Source organism: Lissotriton helveticus, chromosome 8, assembly GCF_964261635.1.
Source record: "Lissotriton helveticus chromosome 8, aLisHel1.1, whole genome shotgun sequence".
In the NCBI taxonomy this organism is placed as follows: domain Eukaryota; kingdom Metazoa; phylum Chordata; class Amphibia; order Caudata; family Salamandridae; genus Lissotriton; species Lissotriton helveticus.
Window position 1 is genome coordinate 1,597,158,415 of NC_136069.1, and position 15,092 is coordinate 1,597,173,506.

The 15,092-nt window shown below is 44.4% G+C and overlaps 1 protein-coding gene across 5 annotated transcripts in view; it reads right to left on the reverse strand.

Annotated features, from left to right (window-relative positions):
• Positions 1-648: 648 nt before the first annotated feature.
• Positions 649-15,092, reverse strand: part of LRIF1 (ligand dependent nuclear receptor interacting factor 1) — a 173,016-nt gene continuing 158,572 nt past the window's right edge. For all 5 annotated transcript variants that reach the window (XM_078658648.1, XM_078658646.1, XM_078658647.1 and 2 more), the window contains one exon: positions 649-2,668. In XM_078658648.1, the coding sequence (XP_078514774.1) occupies positions 1,502-2,668 (1,167 nt within the window). In that variant the 3' untranslated portion in view covers positions 649-1,501. The remainder of the gene's footprint in view (positions 2,669-15,092) is intronic.

Below are 15,092 nucleotides of genomic sequence, written 5' to 3' on the forward strand. Positions count from 1 at the left end.
GCATGAGGTTCCAGGCTCTGGTTCCCAGAGCAGCTAAAGGTTTACCTCCTTTGGTTTGGCACCTAAAGGCAAGGTGTTTAAGAACATTTGCTGATGAGGATCTGAGTATCCTAGCAGTCGTGTCTGATAGATATTTGGTTCCTTGCAGCGGACTGAGGCTCGCAATATGCTGGCAGTGCAACTACATCACCGCCAAGCCTATTACCAGTTTCCTCACCAAGAGAGTTTTCATAGCAGTGAGCCTGCCATGAAAAGTGTGGCTGTGAGGAAACTGTAGGGCCCCATGCTGTCTCAGGCCTGAGGATGCATGCAGGGGGGCACATGGTGTGTCTCCAGTGTGCATGCACCCTTTGTTCCTGCACGACATGGATTGCACAGACCATGCTGTGCAGGAACAGGCTTTGGCGGTCCCCCGGGCGCTGCTTTTCCAAGGTTCACTAATGAGCCTTAGCACTGCATCACTGCTGGACCAGCTGCCAGACCAGAGGAAAACTGGGGGAGATCGAGTTTGGCAGTGTGGGAGCGGGGTGCTGGCCAGTTCCCAGACCACTAAACTCGTAATCAGGCCCAAAGTCAGAAGTAGCATCTGAAAAGTATTTAACATGCACAGAGGTATCTAGTGTACACCACAAATCTCTACAAGACAAATTGATGAATACTTGTACATTTTATTTAACTGAAAAGCATGGGAACATTTATCACAGGAAACCTGTATTTCCTCCACTACATTTTATCAAAATCTTAAGAGCCCAAGCTGCCTGTTATTCTTTACCCATAATTCCTCTGACTTGGGTAAATGGCATCATGGGAAGTACCATATTACATGTGTTTCCCTTTTTGAAGCACTTGTTTTTATAAGTTGATTTCTTTTCCAATTGACGATCTAACATCACTTTTGGATAACAAACAACTATTTTTTTTTTTTAAAATCACACACAAGCAAGTGCTACTGCGCTGATCCAGTGCTCATTGTCTGTGGTTACCTTTAGGACAACATTTACATTTTAAAAAACAAATGTGGAAGCCTCAGTCTCTCGTATTAATCCTTCAATACCAGTTAGACGTTAAGAACTACCAACTTTAACTGAACACAAATGATATTTGCAATTCCCATTAAGGAGTTAACCACCATTAAACTAAAATTGACCTGCATACTGCAGTACTTTTACTTGAAATGGTACTCGACGCCCTCAAAAATAATTCAAGATACTAACAAAGGTTTACACGCTGTGAGCAACACACATTTTGTAACAATCGTGGGAGAAACGGCCATTATAAGAAGCTGCATTACAACATCATTTTCCAAGTACCAAAAGTTGGAATCCAAAGTGAGTATGAATAGCTGACCTTCAGACTGAAAATAAACACTTGCGCTTCAAAAGCACCTTTAATTTATAGCACCGATTCGTATAGCATACAAATGTATTCTGGAGCATTACTGTGTAAACTTTGCTTTGTTTGGACCCTTTGCAGGAGCAGTCACGTGACCATAGTTTAGCCACTATACATTCAACATGGTTTTCCTGATCGCTTCCAGTGCTTGTTCCCGTTCTTTCAAAAGGTCTTTCAACCTTCGAATCCTCTCTTCTCTGATGGTTTCATCGACCTCGCATTGCAGCACTGGAGGACACTTCGATGAAGATGCTACAGGCTCCTCAGAGGACCAGGCTGTGCTTCTCCAAGTCTGAGGACTTGGAGCCCGATCAGGCACCTCCCTCACCGGGGAAGAGCTGGGGCTGGAGGCCTGCTCTGCCTCTAGTAAGTCCACCCCGGGTGAGGAGGACCTGGGTGACAAGCATCCTTGCAATGACGGTAGCGGGATGCTAGCTGATGAGTCTTCAAGAACAGCACATTGGTCGGATAGTCTGGTGCTGGCAATTTCCGAGTCTTTCATTAGGGTGCATGCTTCGTCATTTTCATTTCTCTCTGTGAATATGATATTGTGGTGTTTCGACTTTCTTTTCTTGTAAACCTTAAGTTTAACATGACCATCTTCTTCCTGGGAATGGTTTGGTCCCATATTGTCAGATATCACATTATCGTTTAAGGTGTAAGATTCAATGGCATACTTTCTTTTGGGCTTTACTATATTATCAATCAATTTAAATTTTCTTTTCAGGGGACACACTGCAAATTGCTGGTCTTGGACATCTAAATTTACGGATGTTTGATCTAAAATTGGTGGACTGACATTACCGTTTTTATTAGAGGGTCCATCCTCAACATTACTGCTCCTTTCTGAAATGTTTGGGGGGGAGACATCTCCATTCTGTGGATTTCTTTCTTTGGAAACCACTGGTTTCAGATTTGAAGTTGCCTCCTGTAATTTGCTTGCTTCTACTGAAGTTGTTTGTTGGGCCACCAGCAGAGTGGTACTGGTGGTTTTGTCATGTTTACAAGTAGTGAATTTCTCAATAGTTACTGATCTTGTTGCATTGTCCACAATATCTTGCATTTCTGTTTTCTTTGATTCCGCTGGTTTTAAAAAGGCAGTTACCTGCTTTGCGGAACTTGAGGCCGTTTGGTGCAATATTGGCTGAACGAAGCTTGTCATTTTACAATCATTTGGGGTCATTTCTTCATTCTTGCTTATCTGTGTATTTTCAAGGCTGTCAAGTAGATTTAAATTGTCTTCCCCGCATATCTCAGGCTCAAATGCCATAGTTACCTGTGGAGAGAAATCCGTTTAATATACTTTAATAGGTCGTATAGCAGTGTGCATATTTAAACCACAGTATGAACAAATAGAATGACACCATTTTGTGACTGACATTTATTTCCAGCTGAAAAATAGTGCGGTGTAGTTAGCATGTAATAACTAACCTAGCTAATTTCCATGTTCTGGATCCCTCCTATTTTGGTTGTGTTGTGATTAAAACAAGTTAGTTGCTTACCTTGCAGAGTTTCCATTACATATTGAGTGAAAGTAAACAGATGAAAAATGTTGTGCACTTCTGTATCCCCACACGTTTATCGATTTTTCCCCCAAGCTTGTGTAGATGGGCCTATCACCTGCAACAGGAAGGGGTCCAGAAAAACTATTTGGTCTCCAAGGATGGGCATTGCGGCCTGGCACAGACCCCATTCTTATAAAAAAGAAATTCAAAAAGAAAGAAAAATCCTTGGGTCTGAGTAACACATCAGCCACACGTATGTTTGTGCCTCAGCACACTAAATAGGTGTTTCTGGGGCAGGCCCGGGAAGTGCGTCTGAGTTAAAAAAATAAATAAAAACCACCCACCCACACACACAAAGAAGGCAGTCTTCAGCTCAAGTGCGAACTCCCACAGTAGCACATGCATTAAGAAAAGTGCATTTGTCAGAGACAGGGCAAAGGGTTGAAGCAATGGCTCTGTCTATCATCGGAGGCAGATCGGCCTCTCTAGAAGGAAGGGGAAAGCGGGGAGGGGTGGTCTGATGATGTGTGGGGGGCGGGGGGGTCAGAGGGGCTGTGCGGGACTCTGGGACCCCACGCCTCATCTTACAAGGAGCACGCTATGTGGCACACAGTCAGTACGCCTCAACAGTTCTTTTGCCTCTGTACACCCATGAAAAAAACAGGATGCTCCCTCGTGATTTGTCTGGGGAAAGATGTGCGCAGGTGCAGTTCAACATTGTAGACAGGACCAGACAAGCATCTGCAACCAGTTCTAAAATACCAAACTCTCGTGGGACGCAAGGAGTGGGTGCAAATACTCATTGCTCCGCTGGGACACTATCTGTAATATTATACAAGGTGAATTCTGTGCTTATTGCCCCCTTGGACATGACAGATCAGGAAAGCCTCCCAATCTAATCCCTGAAGGCCACAGAAATACTTGTTGGGCTCCACGGGGGAGAGGGCGGCCAATTCAAGAATGTGCTGGCCCCCATCCCATTAATACAAATCCTTTCCCTATTGCACTCTCTTGTGCTGGTGCTGCTCCACACTACAGAAGGGGCTATATACAACTCACCAGCCACTTCTGTAATAACAAAGGACCACATGGCCATAAGGAGCAGGTGAAAACACCCGTTGCGCCCCAGGGCACTTTCTGTAATATGGCTCCCCTGGGTAGGGCAGATTGGGGGTAAACAGACAGAAAGATTGTTTATAGTCTAATGGGGGGCCAAGCTCAAACACATTATATATTTGTATTTAATAGAATGTGAATCCCTGGTGTTTGGTGTGCTATTGTTGGCCTCGAACAAACAGCATTGTGGGGATTTTAAGAAAGCTACATTTATTTTTATTTATCTCTTTGGTACACTAAGTTTCTCTTCTCTTTGGTACACTAAGTTTCTCTTCCCACGAAATACGAAAAGGACTGCGTTCCAAGTGCAAACATATCCAGACACCAGTATGCACAAACTTGCACTTAGATGCATTAGCACTTTAATGCCAGACATATTGACATACGTGTTGCTGCACAGTGGAAGGCGGATTGCAAAAGCTGGCTGGTCCCCCTTCTATTGCTTATTCATATATTTGCGTGTTAAACTGATACTAATGAGGTGCAATCAATGCTCAGACACTTAACAAGTGTAAAAATGTCAAAATAATGAGGTAATACGATCACGAAATATGCAGCAGAATTTACTCAACCCTGCTACATAATTTGTTCCTACCCTACCGCATAATTTCAGAGCCCCTACTTGTTTATATACCATTCACAAGCTGACTTGCCAACGTTTAGGGGAAGTAATTGTCTCTCCATTTTTTATTACATTTTTGTTTCCAATAATGTATCTGATCTGTTTTTGTCGGGGGCAATTGTCCAAACAGAATTCGTGGATCACAACCCCGTTGTCATTGACTTGCTTATGGCATCGAGAGAAATCACAAAAATTCAACCAGAACTTTGTAACCTGCAGGTATTGACAGACAACCTAAAAGTGTTGTGGAAACTTCTAAATCCTACATAAACGCTGGAAGAAATTACTCTGAGGAATTTATCTTTTATCCTGGGCTGTCCGTTTTACGATGATTGCAGTGTGAACATGGTAAGCTTATTTGTGGCCCTTTGCTTAAATATTAAAATCCCTCTTTCAAAGCCGGTAAAAACGCCAATGGACGATCATGATACCCCTAGATCCTTCGATCAAGGGTGTTAGGCTGCCAAACGAGCCCTCCAGTTGGCCTGAACTGCTCACCCCAGGGACCCCACGGAGGTAACCAGCTTGTGCAAAACATATAAAGCAGCAACTAAAAATAGAAAGGTGGAGGTGATTACTCAGCAGTGGGACAGACTAGCGCACTAAGCTAGGACTGAGAACAGTAAGTGCTTTTGGGAATCTGTCCCAGCCCTGAGGTCAGATAACAGGCCGGGGGCGCCAATTGGCTGCCACGTCAGTAGGGAGGCATGGGAGGAACACTTTTCTACAATGTATTCAGTGGGGATTCTGGCCATGTGTGTAAGCAAGAGGGTCGAGTCAAACCCTATGGTGGCAGTGCCCTTAAATGAAGAGTCGACTGCAAAACAGTAAAGTGCGAGGGGAAAGGCACCCGGCCTGGATGGCATACCAATCGAGCTGATAAAATGCAATGATAGCATATAGGAGACTCTGTTGAACAATATTTACAAACATTTTAATTGGGTACCTTTATGGGCATCGTGTACAATTGTACTTCTTTTTAAAAAGTGTGACCGATCTTCACCCAGTTGTTATCGCCCAATCTCTCTCATAGATTTATTCCAGCGAAAATCTTTGGGAGCGTTTTATGTACGTGACCATTGAGAGGGTGGATGAAAAGATTTTAAATCCATGCCAGTATGGTTTTCGTAAATATACTGGAATACAGGAGCAGTGCCTGAACCTTTGCTTAATATTGGGCAAATACACTGTAGTAAAGCGCACCCATATGTATTTAGCATCTATGGACCTAACTATGGCATTTGACTGAGTAAAATCGGTCAAAGGTCTGGCAAATATTATTAGAAATGGGGAAAGAGGAATCACTTGTACATCTGTTTATCTTTGAACCCAAATGCCAGAGTGAGGTTTGGTCAAATTGAAGAGCTTAAAAGAGAGATCAAAATCGGGCGCGGGGTATGACATGAGTGCATGCTTGCTCCTTTGCTGTTCATCTTGTATATTAACAAACTTGGTACTCACCTAACATCATGCACATCAGATGTTCCTATGGGCCTTGGCAACCTATGCCCCATTTTGGTGTATGCAGATGATGCAGTCTTACTGGCACGCACCCAAAGAGCCCTGAGATTATTGATCAAAGCATTTGTGGAATTTATGGGAACCCTGGATTTATTGACCAATTTCTCTAAATCTTTTGTCATGGCTTGAGGGCCGAGCAGTAAACCACTCAAGTATTTTGGTTGAAACAAACCGTCTAGTTAGCATTAACCCCTTGGGTGCAGCCGCGATTCTGCGCCTGTGCGGCACTTCTAATGAGTGGGCGGGTTCATGACGGTCCCCAGCCGTCATCAGCACACGGACACTGTGATGCATGACGGCCTGGGCCGTCATCAGCATTGAAGGGGTTAATACATTTTTTTATCTGGGGGTGGTTTTCAGCTCCAATGGCTCGTGGATACCTATTATGATTGAGCGGGAAACTAAGCTTTTCAGGCCGATTGTTTCACTTCTTAGTCTATCGTCCCCTTCTGGGGGTCGAGTACCCACCCTATGTTACAAGTGTATTCTATGCAATGCGTACCAGTTGCCACTTAAAAGGCGGGATTATTGGGAATCAGGGACTCTTCAGCTATCCAAACAGAAGAAAACTGTTTCTGTTGTACGCTCTCATCTGTGCCACTTTCCTCTGCTCACCTCGTTTGCCATAATGAGTTGGGACTAAGCAATATATGCGATCTAGTTCAAATTTGTCCCCCCTTTGCTATGGCTTTCGATTTGGAAAGATCACGAGGCGTCTCTAAAGGGAGCCATAATAAAATATTGTTTAGCCGGTGTTAAAGGTCTTGATATTCTGTGGCTAGCATCTGTACAAAAAGTCTTTGTTGCCATTGATTTTCCCCAAGCTGAAACATATGTGACCACGGGCAGGAAGCAATATGTATTTTTTGCCAACTCTAGCCCGGGAGAAAAGGTTAAGCACAAAAATATCAAAAACCTCCATTTCAACTTTCTCTCAGTAAATCATGCCAAAACCCTCAGCAATTATTTGTGCATTGGGAGAGGAAGGTGGGAATGTGCTTTACTGTACCACTTACAGGCAGACACTATAAACTACCTACTTTCCTTTCCTTCAGGGTTTCAGCACAATTTAGAATCGCTTGTTTGCCCTTGTAATATTAATTTGAAATAGTCAATGCTTCACTTGACTTTTTTCTGTGGTTTTAGCAGAAATGTGCTAAAATGTTTTTAATGCCTTGTATTAAGTCCATAACTTTGATGGACTGTATGTACTCTGTCATTATTCTTTCTGAAACAACTGCCTGATGATGAAACATGTTTTTATGTAAGCCAATTTTTAAGGGTTGCTGTACACTCTAGACACTCAATGTACCTTGACGAAGGAGCTGTTTTTAGGTCTTGCCTAGCGATGCAGCACATGGCCTGCTCGCCTTGGTGAGACCTATAGTCGCTGCTTTCTGTGCCGGAGGGAGACAGGAGGTGGCAAGCGCGGACAGGAGATGTGCACTCCGTACACGAGCACATCTCCTGTCCCCAGAGTCTGGCAGCGTGCGCATCGCGCGCTTTCAGTCCCCTCCCCCCACAATCGGCTCCACGGAGCCTGCTTGTTAGCAATACCACTGAAAAGTCCTGCCACACGTCTTAATCAAATTCAAATTACAACATATTGCTTTTGAAGCCACGTGATGCCCACAATTCAGTAAAAATCGTAGGCCTTCAGATTGCATCTCCCGTGGCTGGGTAGGAATGTTAGCATTGTAAGGTTAATATGTGTTGTAGAGCTGACGATCAACTTTGTGGTGCAATGGCTACTGTGTGGCAAAGACAAATGTACCACCAGGGAACTGAAGATCACTCGCACCCTCCCCTCACACGCACAACAAACAAGCACTTCCAACCACAAATCTAACACCAGGGAACTGAAGATCACCAGCCCCTCTCATACCTACAAGAAACAAGCACTGGCAAATACAAATCAACCACCAGGGCACTGAGGATCCACCGCGCCCTCCCCTCTCACACCCACAACAAACAAGCACTGGCAAAGACAAATCAACCACCAGGGAATCACTTGCGCCCTCCCCATCTCACATGCACAACAAGCAAGCACTGGCAAAGACAAATCTACCACCAGGGACCTGAAGAACACTCGAACCCTCCCCTCTCACATGCACAACAAACAAGCACAGGAAAAGACAAATCTAACACCAGGGAACTGAAGATCACTTGCGCCCTCCTCTCTCACACCCCAACAAACAAGCACTGGCAAAGACAAATCAACCACCAGAGAACTGAAGATCACTCCTCCCTCCCCTCTCACAACCACAACAAACAAGCACTGGCAAAGACAAAATCAACCACCAGTGAACTGAAGATCATTCGCACCCTCCCCTCACACCCACAACAAGCAAGCACTTGCAAAGACAAATCAAACACCACGGAACTGAAGATTACCCGCCCCTCTGAACCACAAGAAACAAGCACCGGCAAAGCCAATATGTCTCGCTTTTGGGGCGTTAGTGTTTAGATAGAGCTGTTCTCTTTGTTAACTTTTTTAATATGTGTTGTAGAGCGGACAATCAACTTTGTGGTGCCATGGTACTTTGATTAAAAAATTAAAAAATACTCATCTCCAGGTCACTAAGACAATCACTCCAATCACTCCGTTGTTTTCTTGTTTACCTTTTTGTGATTACATGAGTTCAGGCAGACATCTAAAACTGGCTGTAGCCAGTACTAAATCTAAAGAGCAATAATTTAGGAGTCATATACAAAAAAGCATATGCAATGCAATAGGTCTCGCATTTACGCAAGCTTGAGCTATTGAAATTGCAAATGATAATGCCTTTTATTTTGCTTTTCTTTTAAAGCATAAATAAAAGGCAGTCATTTACAATGCCAATAGCTTAAAGTCGCGTAAATGCGAGACATATTGCATTGCAAATGCTTGTTTAACTTATGAGATGGGTTTTTAATTCATTAGGGTGAAAATAAGATTAATGTACTGTTTTAGGGTCTCAAAGCGCATAGCACTTTAAGCAGGCCTTCTTACAGATGTTATACACAGGCCATTTTGAATCATTATACTTGCACATGTATGAGTAGTTTTATGAATGGTATCTGGTTTTATATTGCTCCATTGTTTTTTTCCCATCATTTTATGGCTGCATGCCAGCTGAATAAAGCAGATTTGATTGATTGATACGGTTCATAAATATATATACCGCAGTGAAACTGGATATGCAGGAAATCAACAGTGTGCAAACATCAAAAAACATTCCAGAAAACTGGTGGCGCTCTACCTTTCACATAATCAGTACACCAAGAGACTTGTGAACCTCCCATTAATAATATTTCCCATTACGTAGCACACACCATGAATTACACTAACTCAGGGCGCTAAAATATTCAAGTGATGTAATAATAATTCAATTGTGCTAATTTTTCAAACTCTGAAAGAGGAAAGTCCAAGAAATTATGATGCACTCAAAAATTGCATTTCAGATGTATAGCTGACCATTACCACAGATACTGAGTAAGACTCTACTCCTGCCCTATCATTAGAAATATAAGGTTACCCCATCTTTGAAAATGAATAGTAGTACATTACTTGCAACCTTGTCATTTCAAATTAGAGTAACCACGGTGCCTAGAATGTAAAACTTTTTCACTGAAATATTGATCAGGTTGTTTGGTATTAACTATAACTGCGCTTGTTGCACCAAGTATAGTAAAATCGAAGCAGGTATCCAGGATGTCCACAACTATATCAGGTAATTTTACTTATAATACATTTCAGTGGGTGTCGGAAAATGGGCTACTAGTTGTATGGCCTGCAAGAACCAAGCACCCCATTGTAGCACTTGACTCTTTCAGGGTAGAGAGAAGAGCAGTCCAAGGCTTACTCAGGGGAGGTGGTGTGGGTTAGTTATCACCATTCACTGGCACACAACAATAACATTCAATAAAAGAGTGTCCAGTCAGTACATTTATCACACACACACGCACAAAATTAAATACTATGCAATAAGTTACAAACTAGTACATTGGAAAATACCATATATGACATTGAATATCACCTTTGAGTGACTAAAGGGGGTCAAACAAACATATAAAGAGAGTCTATTGGTTTTGCCACAGTTTAAGAGCAACAAACCACAAGTTAAAATCATCATTGTGTACTTAGATGTAATTATCAAAGAAAAACCCCAGCATGAATGCACTTAAGGTTAATAAAACATATATACAGTGAGCAATAATCATTGACCTAATTATGGAAACCAATAAAACATTTAAAATCCTTATTTTGAACCAATAAAGCATTTGAAATCATTAAGGTGAACCAATAAAGTATTTGAAACTAATATGGTGAACCAATAAAGCATTGGTCATGATTTCCCTGTATTTGTGTATTTCTTATACATTTGATACCTTCAAACTGCGCTTATGAAAACAGCCCCTAGAGAGCATCACACTGATATAACATTGCCTTGAAACCATACATTTCGCCCCTGGAGGACGCATCAATGCCAATATTACATGTACCACCGTTAGGCCTTTCAGACCCTCAAGAATGTCACCATACACATGGCTCCTAGAGAGCGCAACACTACCGGCTGTAGAGCAAAACGCTCCAGACTTGGGAGTGCTAGGAAAACTAGGGAAAATCGTGAAAGGTTTACTGTTTATGGGTCTCCCCCAACTTAGGGTGGGGACTCCTCAAATCACTTATGCGAGAAAGGCAGTATCTTTCGAAGTATGTTGGCGGTGGCCCCAGATGGAGAAAACCCTGACAGTGCGGGCTAAAATGTAAGGCCCTGCAACGAATTATGGGGGTCTCCTCTGGGAAGCAGTGAATTTTATATTAGTGGCTCTGCCGCTGCACCAGGGAGAGCAGCATCTAACTTTTCCTTCGTTTTTTATGCTATTTTCTGCTTTGTGCCACGTCTCTCTTTCATCTCCTCAGGGTGGGGATGCCCAGTCCCACCTGGGCTACCCGAAGGCCTCTGCACCACTGGGTTGCCTTGGGAGCCTACCTCGGCCTGCCCTTATCCGGCTCCCCACACGAACCGCACTCCTGTATGTGGCCACGGGAAAACAGCAGCCCTTTTCTCTCTGCCCGCTCCTGGACACGGGGACAGGACACTTCACAACTGTATTAGGGCTATAGGTAATGGGATGGGCAAACATTGCCTTAAATGGAACTCAGACAAAACTGAGGTCATTCTTTTTGGTAACAGTCCACAATTTTGGAATCCTACCCGTTAGCCCACAGAACTAGGAGTACTCACCTTCACCGGTCCAAAAAGCTAAAAACCTGGAAGTCCTAATCGGTGATAATCTAAATTTTAGCTAACACATCAACTCGGTTATTACTTCAAGCTTCAACACCCTCAGAATCATCAGAAAAATTCTTCCCTTTATTCCCCCTAATTTGAGGAAAACAGTTATCACATTATTAATCCTCACTAAATTGGATTATTGTAACAGACTATACCTGAATCTCCAAAAGCAATATCTGAATATCAGAATGCGGCTGCTAGCCTTCTTCTTGACCATCAGAAATTCCAGTCAGTATTTCTAACTGTTAAAGGACTTCATTGGCTTTCAGAAGGCAATCAAATTAAATTCTAGGCACTTTGTCTTACCTGTAAAGCTCTCCATAACTTGGGACCAACCATCTCAAACAATGATATACCCAACAAGGACTTGCGATCTCAAAGCTCAATTATGGTCACCTGTCTCAGATTCAAAAGACTGAAATGTGGGGGTGGGGTGGGGGGGGGGGGGGGGGGTAGTTGCTTTGCTTCAGAAGCCTCAAAACTCAGGTATAGCTTACCTATACACATTAGAGCAGCTCCCATCCTGTTAACTTTTAGAAAACTGCTGAAATCATGGCTCTTTAACAACTAGTATCCTTATAACTACATGCTTGTTATGCTGAATCAGCGGCAAGACAACCCTGGGTATATGTGCGCTTTAAAATGTATTAACATAACAGCTAGGGGAAGGGGGTGGGGCAGCTCCCCCTTTATCCCTTGTTTTGGGGCCCAGGAGTGGGGTCCTGGGCCCCTGACTGCTTCGGCAGGGGGAGCATGTAGGCACCTCAGCATTTTCTCTTTCTCAGTTGTGCCATGGGGCTGGGGATGGGGTCCCAGCCCCCTAAAACAGGATCATGTCTGAGGGATATCGACCCTGGGTAAAATGAAGGGACAGGGAGGGGCCTCACACAAGCCTTCTCCCCAAGAACAAAAAGACAGTTTCTTTGCGGCGGGACATTTACCAAACAGCCGGCAGAGCCTCACGTGCTCCGAGGCAGGAAAGATCAAAGGTTGCCAAACTTTAAAAAAACAATAACTTGGGACCCGTTGGGCCGATTTGGCAGAACCTGGGCTCATTTTACTACTGGTGACGGGCTCTATCAATCGGGGGCAGTTGCGGGAACCCTCCTCACCTCCGAAGCGGTGGTCATCTCAGAGCTGGTTCTCTAGGCTCCCTGCGCCAGCTCTCCTCTTGAGCTTGCTTTCTGCGCACAAAAAAGTCCAGGCGTAAGGGGGCCAAACTCACTGGCCCTTGGGGAGACCAACTGGTTCTAGGGTCAATTGAGCAGGGTCCTTGGTCCTGGTCAGGGGTTCCTCCTTCCAGTTCTCCATGGCGGTCCCAGGAAAAATCCACAGGCAAGAGACAGTTTCCCCCTTGTGCAAGAGCAATACATGGGAAAAGGAAGGTTCTAGAGGTCAGGCACACCTGGCCAATCCTATGGTGCCACATCACCTCTCCACCACTGTTCCAACCCTCCTTCCCAGCATGCTGGGACAGTTCAAAATGGTTTCATACAGGAGCCACTAGTCACATCTGCTCCTGGAGTCTCAGCTCCGCCCCTCGCAGACATCACGGCTAGGGCCTGCACACTAGAAGCTCAAAGAGCACCCCTCTGGGTTGGCTCCTTTTGTCTGGAAACTCTCCTTAGTTCTCTAGTCTTGGGTAGGTCAATCAATGGTGCAGTGAGGCAGCTGAACGATTGATGCAGATAATTCTGCCCCACCCCTTTCCTCCTCGAAAAGCAGGGAGTAGTACTGCTAATTGCTCCTTTTGTGTGGGGTAGCCTTTGCTCCTACTGCTGGAGAGAAATGTAATGAATGACCACAGCAGGGTGACAAATGGCCTTGGCTCGAATCCTGAGCTGAGCCAGGGAAATATGACAACTTTGGATGACCCATAAGACGTACAAATATCATTTTGGAAGTTACATATTTGATTTTCTCGCACAGTTTACACTCCACTTCAAGACATCAATGGTATATGCAGGCAAAAGGGTAGCGAAACTGCACTCTCTCCCTATGTATAAAACCGAGTGTCACCATAGACAAAACAGACTTTCCCAGCTAGTGTACGCTAACATTATAATGCCGATTCCAGGTGAATATCATGACCCAGCTGAGTCCCCATTACACCAGGCTACCTAGGTGTAATTATTGGGCTGTTTACGACAGTAGTCCCCCACTTGCAGCCCGCACATGTGTGTACACACGTGTGTAAACTTGTTCACGAGTAACAAGCCAAGTGATTCTTACCCTGGCTGCTTCGCAGTGGACTTATCTTAAAAGGCAAACACTGACGGTAAACATGTGCTGTCCGGTTGCAATGTGATTACAGTGGATGAGACACGGGTAGTGAGATTCACCCAAAGTAAAAAGTCCAAAATCAAGTGATCTAAAAAGCAAAAAATCTGGGTGTACTGATTGGGTGGAAACAAATTGCAGCAGTGGTGATTTTATGTATATCTTTGACCGTGTTGAAAAACAACTGTATTTTACTCTTCAGTGGCTCCTTCAGAAAAATAAGTCTTAATCAACTATTGACCCATATTACTCTCGCCAACACGGCTTCTGATGTCTGGGAAGGCATACTCTCAACATTACAAAGCTAGGTTTCTTTGGGAAGCGGGTGCCCCAGTGGTGTCCTTAGTGGGTTCTAACACTACATTAAAGTCCCCCCAAACTACTGTCAACCGCTGGGGATTAGAGGATATTACCTCTACGGAGGCCCGGAGGATGGGCTCCGGAGTTGCTGGAGGTATATAAAGCTACACTAGATTAAATAGTGGCATTTCCTAGAGTCCCCGTGAGGGTCACAAATCGGCCACGAGGATGCAGAAGGATCGCCACTCCTCTGGATCCTCGGGATCATGAGGGCTTGGTGGGCACGTTCCACAACAAACCATGTTGAGAGCATGCTAGGCGGCATCCAAGATTTGACCTGGTCTTCGACAAAATCGGCCACTTGCGCTCGTTCTGCTCCCTCATGGACTCCCACCAGGCGGAGGTTATTCCGTTGTTACCAATTTTCGGCGCCTTCTGCACACCTATGAAGGTCATTAATGCAGGATAATATCTTGTTGACCTGCTCCTTCAGTTGTGATACGGCATCTTCCGCCTCAGACAGTCTTGATTCGGCATCTGTTATCCGGTCGGTGGCATTACGAAGATATTGACGGGTGAGGGCCATATCCACCCGAACTTCTCCTATCTTGGTTTCTACAGAATCCTGGGAGGACTTTATAGCTTGCAAAATCGTAGCTATATCCTCCTCCAAATGGGAGATCATAATCGGTACAGTCTTCCCATAGTAGGGTCCACCAGTAGTATATTGTTCCATGCGGGTTTGGGATGGCGGCAGTTTTCCCCATGGCAGGGCTGTAGCGAGGGGGACAGTCTAAGTCCAAAATGTATGTCTACTGCCAGGGTCTCACTTAATTGACTTTCTACAGTGCTGTGTCAGAGTTTTCAGCTCCAACTCTTTGTGGCGTGCACCCAGGCATGTTTAGTTATGTTTCTGGCAGTTCTCATGGGGATTCCCAGGATTGATTTCATCAGAGTGGGGCCCAGAGAAGTCTTCACTGGTAGTCTGGGGATGTTAGGGGGCCCAGCAGATGCTTTTGTCTCTTGTTGAGTTCTCGCAGTAACCAACGAGACCGCCTCCTTTCACCACCTGCC